The sequence below is a fragment of the Phyllobates terribilis genome, unplaced genomic scaffold, assembly GCF_046119375.1.
Source record: "Phyllobates terribilis strain yellow unplaced genomic scaffold, ASM4611937v1 Scaffold_1__5_contigs__length_1240528914, whole genome shotgun sequence".
NCBI lineage: Eukaryota > Metazoa > Chordata > Amphibia > Anura > Dendrobatidae > Phyllobates > Phyllobates terribilis.
The window spans coordinates 189,544,069-189,565,697 of record NW_027362761.1 but is presented as its reverse complement, the minus strand read 5'-3'; the positions used below and the strand labels follow the sequence as shown (position 1 = coordinate 189,565,697).

The 21,629-nt window shown below is 43.3% G+C and overlaps 1 protein-coding gene across 9 annotated transcripts in view; it reads left to right on the top strand.

Moving 5' to 3' along the window:
* Positions 1-21,629, top strand: part of PRUNE2 (prune homolog 2 with BCH domain) — a 595,812-nt gene that overhangs the window by 78,931 nt on the left and 495,252 nt on the right. For all 9 annotated transcript variants that reach the window (XR_012314194.1, XR_012314187.1, XM_073670747.1 and 6 more), the window contains exon 5: positions 1,780-1,932. Coding sequence is in view for 7 of the 9 variants with exons in the window: in XM_073670747.1 (XP_073526848.1) it covers positions 1,780-1,932 (153 nt within the window). In the remaining 2 variants the exon portion in view is untranslated. The remainder of the gene's footprint in view (positions 1-1,779; positions 1,933-21,629) is intronic.

Below are 21,629 nucleotides of genomic sequence, written 5' to 3'. Positions count from 1 at the left end.
AATGGCTGCAATGAAACAGAGTGAAAAATTTAAAGCGGTCTGAATACTTTGCATACGCACTGTACAATGCATACATACAGTCATGTCCAAAAGTGTTGGCAACCTTGAAATTGTTCCAGAAAATGAAGTATTTCTCCCAGAAAATGATTGCAGTTACCCATGTTTTGTTATACACATGTTTATTTCCTTTGCATGTATTGGAACAACACAAAAAACAGAGAAAAAAAGGCAAATTGAACATAATTTTACCAGAAACTCCAAAGATAGGCCAGACAAAAATGTTAGCATCCTCAACTTAATATTTAATTGCACACCCTTTGGAATAAATAAGTGCAATCAATCATGTCCTATAACCATTAACCAGCATCTTACACCTCTCAACTGGAATTATGGACCACACTTCTTTTGCAAACTGTTCCTGGTCTCTCATATTTGAAGGGTCCCAACAGCAATTTTAAGATCTTTCCACAGGTGTTCAATGGAATTTAGATTCAGACTCATTGCTGACCTCTTCAGAACTCTCCAGATCCTGTTTCCAACCATTTCTTGGTGTTTCTTGAAGTATGTTTGGGGTCATTGTCCTGCTGGAAGACCCATGACCTAGGATGCAAACCCAGTTCTCTGACACTGGGCACTACATTGCGACCCAAAATCCTTTGGTAATCTTCAGATTTCATGATGCCTTGCACACAGACATGGCACTCATAGGCAGCAAAACAACCCCAAACCATCTTTAAACCTCCACCATATTTCACTGTAGGTACTGTGTTCTTTTCTTTGTAGGCCTCATTTAGTTTTTGGTAAACAGTAGAATGATGTATTATACCAAAAAGCTCTATCTTGGTCTCATCGGTCCACAAATTGCTTTTCCAGAAGGATTTTGGCAGGCTCACGTACATTTTGGCAAACTGCAGTCTAGCTTTTTTATGTGTCTGTGTAATCAGTGGGGTCCTCCTGGGTCTCCTGCCATAGCATTTAATTTCATTCAAATGTTGACAAATAGTTCGCACTGACACTGATGCACCCTGAGCCTGCAGGACAGCTTGAATTTCTTTGGACCTTGATTGGGGCTGCATATCCAGCATCCGAACTATCCTGCGTTGCATCCTTTCATCAATTTTTCTTTGCTGTCCATGTCCAGGGAGATTAGCTGCAATGCCATGGGTTGTAAACTTCTTGACTATGTTGCGCACCGTGGATAAAAGAACATCAAGATCTCTGGAGATGGACTTGTAACCTTGAGATTATTGATATTTTTCAACAATTTTGGTTCTCAAGTCCTTAGACAGGTCTCTTCTCCTCTTTCTGTTCTCCATGCTTAGTGGGCACACAATGCATAGATTGAGTCGACGTCTCACCCTTTTTATCTGGTTTCAAGTGTTATTTTCTTATTGCCCACAATTTTTACTTGCCACAGGTGAGGTTGAACGAGCTTCACATGCTTGAAACAAAGTTATTTACCCATAATTTTGTAAAGGTGCCAACAATTTTGTGCGGCTCATTTCGGGGGTTTTGTGTGAAGTTATGTCCAATTTGCCCTTTTTTTCTCTGTTTTTTTCTGTTGCTCCAATACACACAAAGGAAATAAACATGTATAACAAAACATAATGTGTAATTGCAATAATTTTCTAGGAGAAATGCTTCAGTTTCTGGAACAATTTCAAGGGTGCAAACACTTTCAGCCATGACTGTATATATATGTATATCACTCATCATAGTCTGGATTGCTCATAATATCTTGGATTAACATGTGAAATTTTTTTGCTATTCTGTCCTCAGGAAGCATTCTGTTTAACTCTTTATTTGCTGACATTGAAAAGATATCAGAGCAACAAGAAGAAATTGTGTGCATTCTGGAGGAGAGGTTTCCAGATCTACCACCACGACAGGATATTATAAGTAGTCTGCAGGAAACAAAACTTCATACTCAAGGTGAGGTATTTTACTTAGATAATATTACTTGCCTCAATACATGCTGAATTCCAATTCCGTTTGCCTTTTGGCTTCTCTCTTATGTTATTAATTGCAAATCCTTAAAGGGGTTTTCCCACAATGTACCATATCTTGCGGATTATAGCACGCACTGGACCATAAGACGCACCGCTAATTATGGGTTGGAAAATAGTATTTTTTTTTTCTTTTTAAATTAAATGGTCGTGCATCTTATAGTCCGTTTTAACAGTAGCTTACTGGGGGGCAGCGACGGTGGAGCGGGGTCATAGGGGGTAGGGCGGCTGCATCAGGAGGCCGTCAGCGACGACAGGAATGGGATGATGGGGCTGCGGTGCTTGTGTATGAAGATGGAGCCGGGGAGCGGAGTCCCCTTTTCCCATTGGTTTCCCTGCTGTGGGCTTTGGGAAAAAGGCTGCCGGAGGCTGTGCATGCTCAGTTTGCAGGAATATGGTCTGACAATAAAACACATATTAGAAGCCTCAGCGTGGTCTATGTGTTTTCATGTCTTTCTATTTCTATGCATAGAGTTTAAGGAATATTATTAAGAGTGATATACTGTACGTAACGGGTCTGGGAGGCGGAACCTCTGAGCAACTATACAAGGGGGCGGTCCTTGTAAGGAAGCTGGTGGCTCCCAGGGAAGACGGGCAGGTAGTCACGGCAAGTGACAGGGACAGTCTCTGAGTAGAAGGACGGGTACTCACGGCAAGTGACAGGGACAGTCTCTGTGTAGAAGGACGGGTTCTCACGGCAAGTGACAGGGACAGTCTCTGGGTAGAAGGACAGCAGGCAGGTGGCTGGTGAGCGCTCCCAGGTGAGCGGGCGAGAGTCTTTGGACAGGCAGGTGGTCACGGCAAGTGACGGCAGAGCCTCCAGGTAGGCTAGCAGACAGGTAGCAGGTGAGCGCTCCCAGGTGAGCAGGCAAGAGTCTCTGGACAGGCAGGTGGTCACGGCAAGTGACGGCAGAGCCTCCAGGTAGGCTAGCAGACAGGTAGCAGGTGAGCGCTCCCAGGTGAGCAGGCAAGAGTCTCTGGACAGGCAGGTGGTCACGGCAAGTGACGGCGGAGCCTCCAGGTAGGCTAGCAGACAGGTAGCAGGTGAGCGCTCCCAGGTGAGCAGGCAAGAGTCTCTGGACAGGCAGGTGGTCACGGCAAGTGACGGCAGAGCCTCCAGGTAGGCTAGCAGACTGGTAGCAGGTGAGCGCTCCCAGGTGAGCAGGCAAGAGTCTCTGGACAGGCAGGTGGTCATGGCAAGTGACGGCGGAGCCTCCAGGTAGGCTAGCAGACAGGTAGCAGGCGAGCGCTCCCAGGTGAGCGGGCAGGCTGGTCCATAGACAGACTGACAGGTGTCGGAAGGCAGACCGTCGGACCGCAGGCTTGCAAGCAGGTAAACGGATATCAGGCAAGTATCAAGCAGGAATCTGGCAGGTGACTGGCAGGTAACAGGCATGAATCTGGCAGGTGACTGGCAGGTAACTGGTAACGGGACCTGAGGGCTGAAGCAGAGTGAAGGCTTTGCAACAACATTGCTCGGGCACCTCCATTTTGGAGGAGGTGCCTTATATATGGTGAGGTCCTCCGGCCATTGGCCGGGGACTCCTTAGGACAGTGCGCGCGGCCCCTTTAAGAGAGGGGGAGCGCGCGCGCGCACCCTAAGCACAGTGGCCGGGAAGCAGCGCGCGCTGCCAGCAGAGCGGGAGGAGGACGCCGGGCACGGAGTGGAGAGGTGAGGGGAACAGCGTCCCTGCCTAGCAGGAGGCAGGGACGCCGACGCTACAGTACCCCCCCCTTTAGGCCCCCCCTTTTTTAGGCCAGACAGAAATTTATCAAGGATGAGAGGGGCATGGATGTTCTCCCGGGGCTCCCACGTTCTCTCCTCAGGACCAAAGCCCTTCCAATCTACCAGAAAAAAGTTTTTTCCTCTTACCCTTTTGGTGGCCAGAATGTTCTCTACCTCAAACTCGTTTTCAGCGGAAACCGGAGCAGGAGGCGTACCTGTAGACTTGGAAAAAGAGTTAAGTACCACGGGTTTGAGGAGAGATACATGGAAGGAGTTAGGGATCCGCAAGTTGGCCGGGAGTTTCAATTTATAGGCCACTGGGTTGATTTGTTTGATAACTTCTAGTGGGCCAATGAACCGAGGCCCTAACTTGTAGGAAGGAATCTTGAGCCGGACATACTTGGACGAGAGCCAGACTTTATCCCCAGGACGGAATTGTGGAGGATCCAGGCGTTTTTTGTCAGCGTGTTTTTTCATCCGCTCGGACGACTGAAGGAGTGCGGATCGGGTACTCTCCCAAATGGAGGAAAATTTGCTAACGAGAGATTCCGCAGCCGGATTGTCCACCGAGGTGGAGACGGGAAATGGGATCCGAGGATGCTGACCGAAGACTACAAAAAACGGGGATTTGGAGGAAGATTCGCTCTCGTGATTATTGTAAGAGAATTCGGCCCATGGCAGGAGATCCACCCAGTCTGAATGGTGGGCATTAACGAAGTGCCGGAGGTAACTGGTCAGGATCTGATTGATCCGCTCCACTTGACCATTGGACTGTGGATGGTATGCGGAGGAGAAGTCCAGGGTGACGTCTAGCAGCTTACATGTGGCTCTCCAGAAGCGTGAGGTGAACTGAACCCCACGATCCGACACGATGTGGAGGGGCAGGCCATGGAGACGGAAGATGTGGCGGATAAAGTCTTTAGCCAGCTCGGGTGCAGACGGGAGGCCTGGCAGGGGAATGAAATGAGCCATTTTGGAAAAGCGGTCAGCGACCACCCAAATGACCGTACAACCGGCAGAGACAGGGAGATCTGTTATGAAGTCCATAGCTATATGCTGCCAGGGGGCAGCAGGTACTGGAAGAGGAAGGAGGCGACCGGCTGGCAGGTGTCTCGGAACCTTGTTGCGGGCTCAGGACACACAGGCAGAAACAAAGTCTATTACGTCCTTGTGCAGGGTAGGCCACCAGTAGTGCTAGGTGATAAGTCGGAGGGTCTTTTTCTGACCGGTATGGCCAGCAAGCTTAGACGAGTTACCCCAGTGTAGGATCTTCTCCCGATCAGATACCGTTACGAACGTCTTACCGGGAGGGAGACGATTTAGACTCACGGGGGCCACCTGCATTACTCTGGCGGGATCGATGATGTGTTTAGGTTCCTCCTCAAGATCAGACACCAGGAAGGATCGGGACAAAGCGTCAGCTTTGATGTTTTTGTCAGCCGGGCGAAAATGAAGAACAAAATCAAAGCGAGCAAAAAACAAGGACCACCGGGCTTGGCGCGGGTTAAGTCTCTGGGCACTCTGGAGGTAAGCCAAGTTCTTGTGGTCCGTGTAAATTATTACCGGGTGAAGAGCCCCCTCGAGCAGGTAACGCCACTCCTCCAATGCCAGCTTAATGGCCAATAACTCTCGGTCTCCTATAGAATAGTTGCGCTCGGAAGAGGAGAAGAGTTTGGAGAAAAAGCCGCCAGTTACCATTCTCCCGGAAGACGATTTTTGGGTAAGTACTGCTCCGGCTCCAGAGGAGGAGGCATCAACTTCCAGGAAGAATTGCTTGTTGCTGTCCGGGCGATGCAGCACCGGGGCGGAAGAGAAAGCCTGTTTTAAGGAAAGAAAGGCTTCCTCAGCTTCGGGCGGCCATTCTCTGGGATTAGTGCCCTTACGGGTGAGCGCAGAGATTGGGGCAGTCCGGGAAGAGAAGTGCGGTATGAAGAGGCGGTAGTAGTTGGCGAAGCCCAGGAACCGCTGAATAGCCTTCAACCCCTCTGGTCGAGGCCACTTCTCGATGGCAGACAGTTTCTCAGGATCCATTCATAGGCCGGTCTGAGAAATTATGTAGCCCAAAAACGGAAGCGAGGTCTGCTCAAAGAGGCACTTCTCATATTTAGCGTAGAGGTGGTTCTGCCTGAGCCTGAGCAGAACTTGACGAACATCCCTCCGGTGTGTGGGGAGATCCGGAGAGAAGACCAAGATGTCGTCCAGGTACACCACTACGCAGGAGTAGAGAAGGTCCCGGAAGATGTCATTGACCAACTCTTGAAAGACGGCGGGAGCGTTACAGAGACCGAAGGGCATTACCAGGTATTCATAGTGGCCGTCCCGGGTGTTGAATGCCGTCTTCCATTCATCCCCCTGACGGATACGGACCAGGTTATACGCCCCACGGAGGTCCAGCTTGGTGAAGATTCTAGCCCCCCTCAGACGGTCAAATAATTCCGGAATGAGTGGAAGGGGGTATTTATTCTTCACCGTGATCTGGTTAAGGCCTCTATAGTCTATACAGGGACGGAGTGAACCATCCTTCTTTTTGACGAAGAAGAAGCCTGCTCCCGCCGGGGAAGTAGATTTCCGGATGAATCCCCGGGCCAGATTCTCCTCAATATATTCTGACATGGATCGGGTCTCAGCAGCGGACAAAGGGTAAATGCGCCCACGGGGAGGAGTAGCGCCGGGCATCAGGTCGATTGGGCAGTCGTATGGTCTATGAGGGGGTAATGTCTCTGCCTCCATTTTATTAAAGACGTCCGCATACGACCAATAAGGAGCCGGAAGACCAGGTAGATTGGCTGGAGTAGGAGAAGGACGGACAGGATGGACGGGAACTAAATAAGTCTTATGGCAGTCCTGTCCCCAGCGAAGGACTTCTCCGGTCTGCCAATCAAGCACGGGTGCATGTCTCTGAAGCCAAGGTAGGCCTAGTAAGAGAGCGTGAGAGAGTCCAGGCAGAACATGAAAGAAGATGCTCTCAGAGTGCAGCATTCCCACCTGCAGGGTTATGGACTTGGTGATGAGTTGGATGGGATGTGGTAAGAGGCCCCCATCCACGGCAGCGACAGATAAGGGTACAGCTAGAGGTTTGGTGGGAATGCGGTATTTCTCTACCAGAGACTGAGAAATGAGATTTCCGGCAGCTCCAGAGTCAAGTTGGGCTAGTTCAAAATAACAGTTCTCCCCGCAGATGATAGAGACCGACAGCAACAGAGATGGAGAGGGTTTACTCTTGTCTAGGACGACCTCTCTGAGTGATCCTAGACACAGGCGTTTCCCGACCTCTCCGGACAGGAACGGATCCGGTGCTCCTTACTGCCACAGTAGAAGCAGCTCCCCTCGGCACGGCGTAGCTCTTGACGGGTTTTGACCATCTTGGTCTGGTCGACCTGCATAGGCTCGGGTGAGTGCGCCTGGGGAGTAGCAGGAGAAGTGACAGGTTTCTGAAAGGTAGAGGCTAGACGTGGAAACCTCCTCTCACGGGTGACCTCTTTGGCGCGTTCCTGGAACCGGATGTCAATCCGGGTGGCAAGAGTTATAAAGTCGTCGAGAGTGGTAGGTATGTCCCGACCGGCGAGTTCATCTTTAATACGGCCGGACAGACGCTCCCAAAAGACAGACACCAGGGCGTCGTTATCCCAGGCCAGCTCCGAAGCAAGGGTACGGAACCGTATGGCATATTGGCCCACGGTGAGATTTCCTTGATGGAGTCGTAGCAGAGATGATGCGGATGAGGTCTTCCGTCCGGGTTCGTCGAAGACTTTCTGGAAAGCCGTGAGAAAGGCTGGCAGGTTGGACACCAGGGGGTCTCCTCTCTCCCATAGAGGATTTAGCCAAGCCAGTGCCTCCCCCGTGAGATGGGACATGATGAAGGCTACTTTGGCCCGGTCGGAGATAAACTGGTGGGACAGGAGTTCAAAGTGCAGGGTGCACTGGTTTATGAAGCCCCGAGCTTGAGCGGGGTCGCCTCCGAAGCGTGGAGATGCAGAAAGCCGGGGTCCGGGGCAGGAAGCCATGGTATTGGTGGGCAGCTGCGCTGCCGGGCTGCGAGTCATGACACTAGCGGTGGTTGCTGGTGGAGCAGTCAGAGTGTCCAGGCGAGAGTTGACATTCCGCAGATGACTCAGGATGGACTCCTGTTGGGACCTCTGACCGGACAGTTCATGACATAGGTCCGAGAGCGAGGGAGCTTGGGTGCCACCGGGTTCCATGGCCCGAGCAAACTGTAACGGGTCTGGGAGGCGGAACCTCTGAGCAACTATACAAGGGGGCGGTCCTTGTAAGGAAGCGGGTGGCTCCCAGGGAAGACGGGCAGGTAGTCACGGCAAGTGACAGGGACAGTCTCTGAGTAGAAGGACGGGTACTCACGGCAAGTGACAGGGACAGTCTCTGGGTAGAAGGACGGGTTCTCACGGCAAGTGACAGGGACAGTCTCTGGGTAGAAGGACAGCAGGCAGGTGGCTGGTGAGCGCTCCCAGGTGAGCGGGCGAGAGTCTTTGGACAGGCAGGTGGTCACGGCAAGTGACGGCAGAGCCTCCAGGTAGGCTAGCAGACAGGTAGCAGGTGAGCGCTCCCAGGTGAGCAGGCAAGAGTCTCTGGACAGGCAGGTGGTCACGGCAAGTGACGGCAGAGCCTCCAGGTAGGCTAGCAGACAGGTAGCAGGTGAGCGTCCCTGGTGAGCAGGCAAGAGTCTCTGGACAGGCAGGTGGTCACGGCAAGTGACGGCGGAGCCTCCAGGTAGGCTAGCAGACAGGTAGCAGGTGAGCGCTCCCAGGTGAGCAGGCAAGAGTCTCTGGACAGGCAGGTGGTCACGGCAAGTGACGGCAGAGCCTCCAGGTAGGCTAGCAGACTGGTAGCAGGTGAGTGCTCCCAGGTGAGCAGGCAAGAGTCTCTGGACAGGCAGGTGGTCACGGCAAGTGACGGCGGAGCCTCCAGGTAGGCTAGCAGACAGGTAGCAGGCGAGCGCTCCCAGGTGAGCGGGCAGGCTGGTCCATAGACAGACTGACAGGTATCGGAAGGCAGACCGTCGGACCGCAGGCTTGCAAGCAGGTAAACGGATATCAGGCAAGTATCAAGCAGGAATCTGGCAGGTGACTGGCAGGAAACAGGCAGGAATCTGGCAGGTGACTGGCAGGTAACTGGTAACGGGACCTGAGGGCTGAAGCAGAGTGAAGGCTTTGCAACAACATTGCTCGGGCACCTCCATTTTGGAGGAGGTGCCTTATATATGGTGAGATCCTCCGGCCATTGGCCGGGGACTCCTTAGGACGGCGCACGCGGCCCCTTTAAGAGAGGGGGAGCGCGCGCGCGCCCTAAGCACAGTGGCCGGGAAGCAGCGCGCGCTGCCAGCAGAGCGGGAGGAGGACGCCGGGCACGGAGTGGAGAGGTGAGGGGAACAGCGTCCCTGCCTAGCAGGAGGCAGGGACGCCGACGCTACACTTTAGATAAAAAGAAGTATAAACACCTTTATTCTTACTTTCTACAAAGTGATATTAAACGGGTGATCCGGAACTGAAATGAATTTTAATACTGATGTCAGTTGCAGGTGCTCCAAGGGTCTCTGGTTTTCCTACACACCGTGGATCCCAAAGATGGACTAAGTTTAAAGTAAAAAAAAGAATCCAGTAAAATTTGTAAAAAAGTATATCTATATATAGATGTATATATATCTATAACTATAGATATGTATACAGCTGAAACCAGAAGTTTACATACACTATATAAAAATACACATATGCATGTTTTTTCTCAATATCTGACATGAAATCAGAATAAACCTTTCCCGTTTTAGGTCAATTAGGATTACCATAATTTTTAATATTTGCCAAATGCCAGAATAATGAGAGAGAGAGAGAGAGAATGTTTTAAGCCTTTTTTATTACTTACTGCAAAGTGAAAAGTTTACATGCATTTCATTAGTATTTGGCTCCATTGTCGTTAAATTGAATGACTTGGGTCAAACATTTGGGATATCGTTCCACAAGCTTCTCACAATACTTGGTCGGAATTTGGGCCCATTCCTCCTGACAAAACTGATGTAACTGATCCAGGTTTGTAGGGCGCCTTGCTCGCACCTGCCTTTTCAGCTTTGTTCATGAACTTTCAATAGGATTGAGATAAGAGCTTTGTGATGGACACTCCAAAACGTTGACTTTGTTATCCTTAAGCCACGTTGTTACCATTTTGGCAGTATGCTTCTGGTCATTGTCCATTCGAAAGACCCATTTCCGCCCAAGCTTTAATTCCTGGCTGATGTCTTGAGATGTTGCATTCAGTATGGCCACATAATCTTTTCTCATGATGCCATCTATTTTGTGAAGTGCACCAGTCCCTCCTGCAGCAAAACAACCCCTTAACATGATGCTACCACCCCCGTGTTTCACAGTTGGGATGGTGTTCTTAGGCTTCCAAGCTTCTCCCTTTTTCCTCCAAATGTATTGATGGTCATTATGCCAAAAAAGTTAAATTTTAGTTTCATCAGACCACAGGACATGTCTCCAAAAATTAAGGTCTTTGTTCCTGCGTGCATTTGCAAACATTAATCTGGCTTTTTTTATGTTTCTTTTGGAGTAAAGGCTTCTCCCTGGCAGAGTGGCCTTTCAGTCCATGTTGATACAGTACTCGTTTCACTGTGGATATTGACACAATCTTACCAGCTTCCGCCATCATATTCACAAGGTCTTTTGCTTTTGTTCTTGAGTTGATATGCTCATGTCGGACCAAAGCACGTTCATCTCTGGGACACAGAACTCGTCTCCTTCCTGAGCGGTATGATCGCTGGACATTCCCATCTTGTTTGTACTTGCGTATAATTGTTTGAACAGATGAGCGAGGTACCTTCAGGTACCTTGAAATTGTACCCAAGGATGAGCCAGACTTCTGCAAGTCCACAATTCTCTTACTGGTATCTTGGCTGATTTCTTTATACTTTCCCATGATACTACACAAAGAAGCAGTCTGCTTCAGGGGTGTATTAAAATACACACAGGTGTGCCTCTACTTAACTCAGATGTTGCCAAAAAAACTATCAGAAGCTCCCAAACACATGACATCATCATATGAGCAGTCCAGAATTGTTTAAAGGCATAGTAATCTTAGTGTATGTAAACTTTTGACTTTGCAGTAAGTAATAAAAATACCTTAAAACATTCTCTCTCTCATTATTCTAGCATTTGGCAAATTTTAAAAATTATGGTAATCCTAATTTACCTAAAACAGGAAAGGTTTATTCTGATTTCATGTCAGATATTGAAAAAACATGCATATGTGTCTTTTTATATAGTGTATGTAAACTTCTGGTTTCAACTGTAGATATATCTATAGATATATCTACATATAGGCATATCCTTATATAGATATGTCTACATATAGCTATATATATATATATATATATATATATATATATATATATATATATATATATATATATATATATACACAAAACTAAGTACAAATAAATAACCGAAAATGTTTTACCACTAAAAATGTTGTTTTTGTGTAAAAAACTAAAGTAAAGTTAAAAGTGCACATACTGTAATTAGTTTCGGTGTGTCCGCAACAACCCAAGATATAAAACTGCCCCTTTATTTAACTTGCATGGAAAAGACTGTACAATAAATAAAAAGCACCCCAAAAGTATATTTTTTTCATCATACTGACACACAAAAATGGAAGTGATGAAAAAGTTGTTTATAAATAAAATTGTATCACTGAAAAAATTATCTCATCTCACAAAACACAAAACCACATATGGCTCTGTTGGCCAAAAAAATGCAAAGAAAATATAATTCTAGGTATATGGCAGTGCAAAAACAAATTATTTGTTGTAAATAAGAGTTTTTAATGTGCAAAAGTAGCAAAACATGAAAAATCTTCTTAAGTGTATCATTGTAATATCTAAATAAGAAACTGACACAAATAATAAAGTTGATTTCTCTCATTTACAATTTGGGGATTCGTGAGAAAAAAAAAAAGAATAAAATCAATTCATGAATTGCATGTTTTTCTTTACTCTGTCAAACAAAAATCGTAAAAAAGTAAAAAATAAATAAATTATATAGTTCAAAATTGCATCAATGAAAACTTCAACTCATCCCACAAATAAACCAAGCATCTATACTCTTATTTTGGCAGAAAAATAAAAAGTTATATCTTTCAGACTGTGGTGATGCAAAGAAATATTTTTTTTTTCATAGAAGTCTGTAGTGTTTAGTGTGTAGAAATACTAAATTATAAAATGTGTATATAACCCTGGACAGCTATAATTATTCTGACCCGAAGAATAAAATTGTCTTATCACTTTTACTTTACGGTGAGCAGAGTGAAACAGTGTAAGAAAAACAAAGACCATTCTTGAATTGCTATTTATGTGTTCCATCCTGTCTCACAAAAATTGGAGCAAAAAGTGATTTAAAGATGTTATATAGCCCCAAATGGTATCAACAGAAACTTCAACTAATCCTACAGAAAAAAAGCCCTACTCAGTTTATGTGCTTTGTCAATTGAAAATTAGAGATCTTCCATGTACAAAGACACTGCAAAAGCACTCCCGAAAAAACAATCCAATAAAATAAACATTCCCAAAGCTAATAGAGAGCCCGAACCACAGTTTTACATAGATATATATTGCATTTCCTCAAAAGGGATGTACCCACTTAAAGGGCCTCTCCAGGAAATAATGATTGATATTGATAACCTATCTTTTGCATGGGTCATCAATATGAGATCTGTGGGGCCCCTGACACTCATTGATCCACTGAAAACTGCTTTGATATTAACAAAAAATATCTAATATCTTACTGGTGAACTTTCCAACCAACGCCCGGTCTTCTACTTTCCGCCATCACACGCCGCTTCTCCAAGTATTCCGGCCGCATCCAGGTCCCAGTGGTAACTACTAGTGTTGAGCGAATTTGTTCGGCATTTCAAATTCGGGTTTGTGTTTGGGATTCCGGCTTGTTCGCGCCAAAAAAATCGGCTCCGCCTATCAACATCCCTGATTTGCCACGCTGTCACGCAGATGTTATCTGGTGGGCATCAAGCAAGGGGGGCTGCCTCAGCGGTCAACGATGAGGTATATACATGTTTTTTTTTCCCCAGCCTTGTTTGCTCCAAAATACATACATATTTTGGATATGACCAAACCTGCAGAATGTATCTAGTTTGTAACCCAGGAACTGACTGTATTCTGGATACTGCTATACCATTTGTAATTGTAGATCAGTTAAAGAAACAGAAGAGTTATTCACTTCTTTCTTTCTGCGCTATCTACTTTAAATCTTATAATTTGTTGAAAATTGCCAGTAACTTGATAACTTCAGTATGTTTGTAATAGTTACACTGTAGTTTTTTGGAAAAACAAATTAAAATATTTTGCAGTGTGACTATCTAGAATTCAATATTCATTGAACTGTAGATGTAAGTCAAAGGAGTGCATAATATCTTATATGTTGAACATTTGAGCCCTTAAAGAGGGAATGTAATTATTATTTTTTTTTATAAAATTTGTATTTTTTGAATAAAACTTGAAAAGTAATTATAAAATTATCATATTAGAAAATGTTTTCCATTGTAATGTAAGAGAAAATTATCTAAAAGACCAAACTTTCTTCTGTTTCTATATTTAATAATATAAACATTATATTTTAATGTTTTACTCTATAAAATACTGTGTATTCCTTTAAGCTTTTTTTGTCATTCTTTTTCTTCATTTTTGCTATTTCACTGATTAAATGTCTTTCATATAAAAAATAACAATTAAATAGTGTTGCTTGATTGATCTAATAGATCAAATACAAATAAATGTCTACACAGAAATAATTAGCAGAAAATAATGTAATTGCTTTCCTTCTAAGAGTATAATTATCATGCATGTATGTAGTTGTTTCTGTTTGATTATGCTTTACTACAAATAAACAATTAGTAGATATGTTATGCTTCACTATGTTACTTAATTTAATAAAGTAGATAATAGTAATTAGTGACCAATCTAAACAATTCCATAGGAAAATAATGCATGGGTACTGCATCAACCTGACAACTTATTTGGTATATGTGCATATACACATGACTTGTCTATATATATATATATATATATATATATATTTGCATATATTTAGGTCCAGAAATATTTGGACAGTGACACAATTTTTGGCATTTTTAGATGTTTACCAACACATATTTGAGATATGGGTTTAAAGTGCAGACTCTCAGCTTTAATTTGAGGGTATTCACATCCTAATTGGAGTAAGGGTTTTGGAATTACAGTTCTTTAAAATGTAACTGCCTTTTTATAAAGGGACCAAAAGTAACTGGACAATTATCTCAAAAGCTCTTTAATGGGTTGCCTGGGCTATTCCCTCATTAATCCATTAGGCAGATAAAAGGTCTAGAGCTGATTCCAGGTGTGGCATTTGGATATGGAAGCTGTTCGTGTGAACACAGAACACGCGGTATAGGAGCTCTCAATGGAAGACAAATCATCACTAGGCTGAAAAAAAGGAGAAATCCATCAGAAAGATAGCAGAAATGATAGGAGTTAAAAAAAATCAACAGTTTGGTACATTCTACAGAAAAAGAGCACATTGGTGAGTTTGGGAACTCAAAAAGGCCTGAATGTCCATGGAAGTCAACAGTGGTGGGTGATTGCAGAGTCCTTTCCATGTTGAAGAAAAACCCCTTCACAACATCCACACAAGTGAAGAATACTCTCTTGGAAGTTGGGTATTTCAATATCTAAGTCTACCATAAAGAGAAGACTTCATGAGAGCAAATACAGAAGGTTCACCACAAGGTGTAAACCATTATTCAGCCTTAAAAATAGAAAGGCAAGATTAAACTTTGCCAAAAAACATATAAAGAAGCCAGCCCAGTTCTGGAATACATTCTTTGGACAGATGAAACTAAAGTTATCTGTACCAGAATGAAGGGAAGAAGAAAGTATGGAGAAGACTTGGAACAGCTCATGATCCAAAGCACACCACATCCTCTATAAAACATGGTGGAGGATGTGTGATGGCATGAGCATGCATGGCTTCCAATGGCACTGGGTCATTAGTGTTTATTGATGATGTGACTAAAGATAGAAGCAGCCGGATGAATTCTGAAGTTTACAGGGCTATACTTTCTGCTTTGATTCAACCAAATGCAGCAAGGTTGATTTGAAGGGCCTTTCACAGTACAATGACCAAAAATATTCTGCAAAAGCAACCCAGGAGTTTTTTAAAGCAACAATTGGAATATTCTGCAATGACCGAGTCAATCACCAGATCTCAACCCCATAGAGTATGCATTTCACATGCTTTAGACAAAACGTAAGGCAGAAAGAAAGACCCACAAACAAGCAACAACTGAACTCAACTGCAGGGAAGGCCTGGCAAAGCATCACAAAGGAGGAAACAGCATTTGGTGATGTCCATGGCTTCCAGACTTCAGGCAGTCATTGCCTGCAAAGGTTTCTCTACAAAGTGTTAAAATGAACATTTTATTTATGGTAAAGTTAGTTTATCCAATTACTATTAAGCCTCTGAAATGAGGAGGTTTTGTAGAAAAATGGGTGCAAGTCCTAAATGTTTCACAGGATACTTTTGTTTAACCCCTTTAATTAAACTTGAAAGTATATACTTCAATTGCATCTCAGTTGCTGCATTCCAAAATAGTGCCATGCCGAGTCCAAATCACAAAGATTCGGTCACTGTTCAAATATTTCTGGACCTAATTTTGTTTATATATATATATATATATATATATATATATATATATATATATATATATATATTATACACTGTGTTCTAAATTATTATGCAAATAATATTTTCTCAGATTTTCCCAAATTACCTATATGAATTGCAGTCATTGTAATTTTCCAGTCAAATCACTATTAGAGTACAATTAAAAGGTTTTAGTACAAACTGCCTATGATAACAGTATATTTTTAAAAAAAATAAAAATCTCTAACTGCACTCAAAATGCATGTTCCAAATTATTATGCACAGCAGAGTTTTCAACCTTTTCATTTTAATAAAGAACAAAAAAATGGTCATTTTTGAAATTATAAGCATTAGCAGGTTATTACAAACTGAAATCAAACAGTTTTCAACTCAAAACTTTATTCTAGGTGATGTTACATTTGCATATAGGACCCCTTGTTCGAAAGGAGCTTCTGAACTCTCTCGTCCATTGAATTTGTCAGGTTTTGGATGGTTTCTGCTTCAATTGTTTTGCATGAGGAGAGAATACCCTCCCAGAGCTGTTGCTTAGATGTGAACTGCCTCCCGCCATCATAGACACTCCTTTTGATGATGCTCCAGAGGTTCTCAATGGGGTTGAGGTCAGGGGAGCATGGGTGCCACACCATAAGTTTGTCCCCTTTTATGCCCATAGCAGCCAGAGATGCAGATGTGTTATGTGCAGCATGAGACGGGGCATTATCATGCATGAAAATGATCTTGCTGCGGAGCGCACGGTTCTTCTTCTTGAACCATGGAAGGAAGTGCTGTTTGAGAAACTCAACATACATTATGGAGTTCATCTTTACCCCTTCAGGGATCCTAAAAGGGCCGACAATCTCTCTCCCCATGATTCCAGCCCAAAACATTACTCCACCTCCTCCTTGTTAGCGCTGTAGCCGTGTTTGCATGGGGTGTCCATCAACCAGCCATCCTCCACTCCATCCATCTGGACCATCGAGATCATTTCATGCATGATAATGCCCCGTCTCATGCTGCACACAACACATCTGCATCTCTGGCTGCTATGGGCATAAAAGGGGACAAACTTATGGTGTGGCACCCATGCTCCCCTGACCTCAACCCCATTGAGAACCTCTGGAGCATCATCAAAAGGAGTGTCTATGATGACGGGAGGCAGTTCACATCTAAGCAACAGCTCTGGGAGGGTATTCTGTCCTCATGCAAAACAATTAAAGCAGAAACCATCCAAAACCTGACAAATTCAATGGACGAGAGGGTTCAGAAGCTCCTTTCGAACAAGGGGTCCTATGTGCAAATGTAACATCACCTAGAATAAAGTTTTGTGTTGAAAACTGTTTGATTTCAGTTTGTAATAACCTGCTAATGCTTATAATTTCAAAAATGACCATTTTTTTGTTCTTTATTAAAATGAAAAGGTTGAAAACTCTGCTGTGCAAAATAATTTGGAACATGCATTTTTAGTGCAGATTGAGTTTTTATTTTTTTAAAAATATACTGTTATCATGGGCAGTTTGTACAAAAACCTTTCAATTGTACTCTAATAGTTATTTGACTGGAAAATTACAATGACTGCAATTCATATAGGTAATTTGGGAAAATAAGAGAAAATATTATTTGCATAATAATTTGGAACACAGTGTATATATATACATATATATATATATATATACACAGTTAGGTTCACATATATTTGGACAGAGACAACATTTTTCTAATTTTGGTTCTAGACATTACCACAATGAATTTTAAACAAAACAATTCAGATGCAGTTGAAGTTCAGACTTTCAGCTTTCACATTAAAATTGGATGAAGGGTTTAGGAGTTTCAGCTCCTTAACATGTGCCACCCTGTTTTTAAAGGGACCAAAAGTAATTGGACAGATTAAATAATTGTAAATAAAATGTTCATTTCTAGTACTTGGTTGGAAACCCTTTGTTGGCAATGACTGCCTGAAGTCTTGAACTCAAGGACATTACCAGACTCTGTGTTTCCTCCTTTTTGATGCTCTGCCAGGCCTTCACTGCGGTGGTTTTCAGTTACTGTTTGTTTGTGGGCCTTTCTGTCTGAAGTTTAGTCTTTAACAAGTGAAATGCATGCTCAATTGAGTTGAGATCAGGTGACTGACTTGGTCCTTCAAGAATATTCCACCTCTTTGCTTTAATAAACTCCTGGGTTGCTTTGGATTTATGTTTTGGGTCATTGTCCATCTGTAGTATGAAACGACGACCAATCAGTTTGGCTGCATTTGGCTGGATCTGAGCACACAGTATGGCTCTGAATACATCAGAATTCATTCGGCTGCTTCTGTCCTGTGTCACATCATCAATAAACACTAGTGACCCAGTGCCACTGGCAGCCATGCATGCCCAAGCCATCACACTGCCTCCGCCGTGTTTTACAGATGATGTGGTATGCTTTGGATCATGAGCTGTACCACGCCTTCGCCATACTTTTCTCTTTCCATCATTCTGGTAGAGGTTGATCTTGGTTTCATCTGTCAAAAGAATGTTCTTCCAGAACTGTGCTGGATTTTTTAGATGTTTTTTAGCAAAGTCCAGTCTAGCCTTTTTATTCTTGATGCTTATGAGTGGCTTGCACCGTGCAGTGAACCCTCTGTATTTCCTCTCATGCAGTCTTCTCTTTATGGTAGATTTGGATATTTATACGCCTACCTCCTGGAGAGTGTTGTTCACTTGGTTGGCTGTTGTGAAGGGGTTTCTCTTCACCATGGAGATTATTCTGTGATCAGCCACCACTGTTGTCTTCCGTGGGCGCCCAGGTCTTTTTGCATCGATGAGTTCACCAGTGCTTTCTTTCTTTCTCAGGATGTACCAAACTGTAGATTTTGCCACTCCTAATATTGTAGCAATTTCTCGGATGGGTTTTTTCTGTTTTTGCAGCTTAAGGATGGCTTGTTTCACCTGCATGGAGAGCTCCTTTGACCGCATGTTTACTTCACAGCAAAACCTTCCAAATGCAAGCACCACACCTCAAATCAACTCCAGACCTTTTATCTGCTTAATTGAGAATGACATAATGAAGGGATTGCCCACACCTGTCCATGAAATAGCCTTGGAGTCAATTGTCCAATTACTTTTGGTCCCTTTAAAAACAGGGTGGCACATGTTAAGGAGCTGAAACTCCTAAACCTTTCATCCAATTTTAATGTGGATACCCTCAAATGAAAGCTGAAAGTCTGAACTTCAACTGCATCTAAATCATTTTGTTTAAAATTCATTGTGGTAATGTCTAGAACCAAAATTTGAAAAAAGTTGTCTCTGTCCAAATATATATGGACCTAACTGCATATATAAACAGTAGAGACCAAAAGTTTGGACACACCTTCTCATTTAAAGATTTTTCTTTCTTTTCATGACTTTGAAAATTGTACATACACACTGAAGGCATCAAAACTATGAATTAACACATGTGGATTTATATACTTAACAAAAAAGTGTGAAACAGCTGAAAATATGTCTTATATTCTAGGTTCTTTAAAGTAGCCACCTTTTGCTTTGATGACTGCTTTGCACACTCTTGGCATTCTCTTGATGAGCTTCAAGAGGTAGTCACCGGAAATGGTTTTCACTTCACAGGTGTGCCCTGGCAGGTTTAATAAGTGGGATTTCTAGCTTTATAAATGGGGTTGGAACCATCAGTTGTGTTGTACAGAAGTCTGGTGGATACACAGCTGATAGTCCTACTGAATAGACTGTTAGAATTTGTATTATGGCAAGAAAAAAGCAGCTAAGTAAAGAAAAACGAGTGGCCATCATTACTTTAAGAAATGAAGGTCAGTCAGTGCAAAAAATTGGGAAAACTTTGAAAGTGTCCCCAAGTGCAGTTGCAAAAACCATCAAGCGCTACAAAGAAACTGGCTCACATGAGGACCGCCCCAGGAAAGGAAGACCAAGAGTCACCTCTGCTTCTGAGGATAAGTTTATCCGAGTCACCAGCCTCAGAAATCGCAGGTTAACAGCAGCTCAGATTAGAGACCAGGTCAATGCCACACAGAGTTCTAGCAGCAGACACATCTCTACAACAACTGCTAAGAGGAGACTTTGTGCAGCAGGCCTTCATGGTAAAATAGCTGCTAGGAAACCACTGTAAGGACAGGCAACAAGCAGAAGAGACTTGTTTGGGCTAAAGAACACAAGGAATGGACATTAGACCAGTGGAAATCTGCACTTTGGTCTGATGAGTCCAAATTTGAGATCTTTGGTTTCAACCACTGTGTCTTTGTGCGACGCAGAAAAGGTGAACGGATGGACTCTACATGCCTGGTTCACACCGTGAAGCATGGAGCAGGAGGTGAGATGGTGTGGGGGTGCTTTGCTGGTGACACTGTTGGGGATTTATTGAAAATTGAAAGCATACTGAACCAGCATAACTACCACAGCATCTTGCAGCGGCATGCTATTCCATCCAGTTTGCGTTTAGTTGGACCATCATTTATTTTTCAACAGGACAATGACCCCAAACACACCTCCAGGCTTTGTAAGGGCTATTTGACAAAGAAGGAGAGTGATGGGGTGCTACGCCAGATGACCTGGCCTCCACAGTCACCAGACCTGAACCCAATCGAGATGGTTTGGGGTGAGCTGGATCGCAGAGTGAAGGCAAAAAGGGCCAACAAGTGCTAAGCATCTCTGGGAACTCCTTCAAGATTGTTGGAAGACCATTTCCGGTCACTACCTCTTGAAGCTCATCAAGAGAATGCCAAGAGCGTGCAAAGCAGTCATCAAAGCAAAAGGTAGAAGAACCTAGAATATATGACATATTTTCAGTTGTTTCACACTTTTTTGTTAAGTATATAATTCCACATGTGTTAATTCATAGTTTTGATGCCTTCAGTGTGAATGTACAATTTTCATAGTTATGAAAATACAGAAAAATCTTTAAATGAGAAGGTGTGTCCAAACTTTTGATCTGTACTGTATATATATATATATATATATATATATATATATGGAAAAAATCAGGCAGCACTCCAGTTCAAGGAAAAATTGTGGACTTTAACCCAGCACCAAGTGGTTAAACGTTTTGACCTCACAACACGGTCTTTGTCAAGCAAACCGCATTACTCAGGAAATATTGCACCCAAAATCTGCTCAAGTTTGTGCTTCTGTCTGTTTTTTCTATTTATATATATAAATAAATATATTAATAAAATTAAATATGTATAAAAATAAATAAATAATATATATATTTACAGAGTGGTGTGAAAGTGTTTGCCCCCTTCCTGATTTCTTATTCTTTTGCATGTTTGTCACACTTCAATTTTTCAGATCACAAAATCAAATTTAAATATTAGACAAAGATAACACAAGTAAACACAAAATGCAGTTTTTAAATGAAGGTCTTTTTTTATTAAGGGAAAAATAAATCCAAACCTACAGGGCCCTGTATGAAAAAAGTGATTGCCCCCCATTTAAAACATAAATTAACAGTGGTTTATCACATCTTTGGGAAGCTGAATTAAATTTCCCTAGCCACACACAGGCCTGAATACTGCCACACCTGTTCTCAATCAAGAAATGACTTAAATAGGACCTGCTAGACAAAGTGAAGTAGACTAAAAGATCCTTAAAAGCTAGACATCATTCTGCGATCCAAAGAAATTCAGTAACAAAGTAATTGACATCTATCAGTCTGGAAAAGGTTATAAAACCATTTCTAAAGCTTTGGGACTCCAGCAAACCACAGTGTGGGCCATTATCAACAAATGGTGAAAGCATGGAACAGTGGTGAACCTTCCCAAAAGTGCCCGGCTGACCAAAATTAGCCCAAGAGCGCAGTGACAACTCATTCAAAAGGTCATAAATGACCCCACAACAACATCCAGAGAACTGCAGGCCTCACTTGCCTCAGTTAAGGTCAGTGTTCATGACTCCACCATAAGAAAGAGACTGGGCAAAAATGGCATGCATGGCAGAGTTCCAAGATGAAAACCACTGCTGAGCAAAAAGAACATAAAGGCTCATCTCAGTTTTGCCAGAAAACACCTTGATGATCGCCAATACTCTATGGACTGAGAAGACAAAAGTTGAACTTTTTGGAAGGTGTATATCCCATTACATCTGGCATAGAAGTAACACAGCATTTCAGAAAAGGAGCATCATACCAACAGTAAAATATGGTGGTGGTAGTCTGATGGCCTGGGGCTGTTTTGCTGTCTGCCAAAAAATCCTGAAGGAG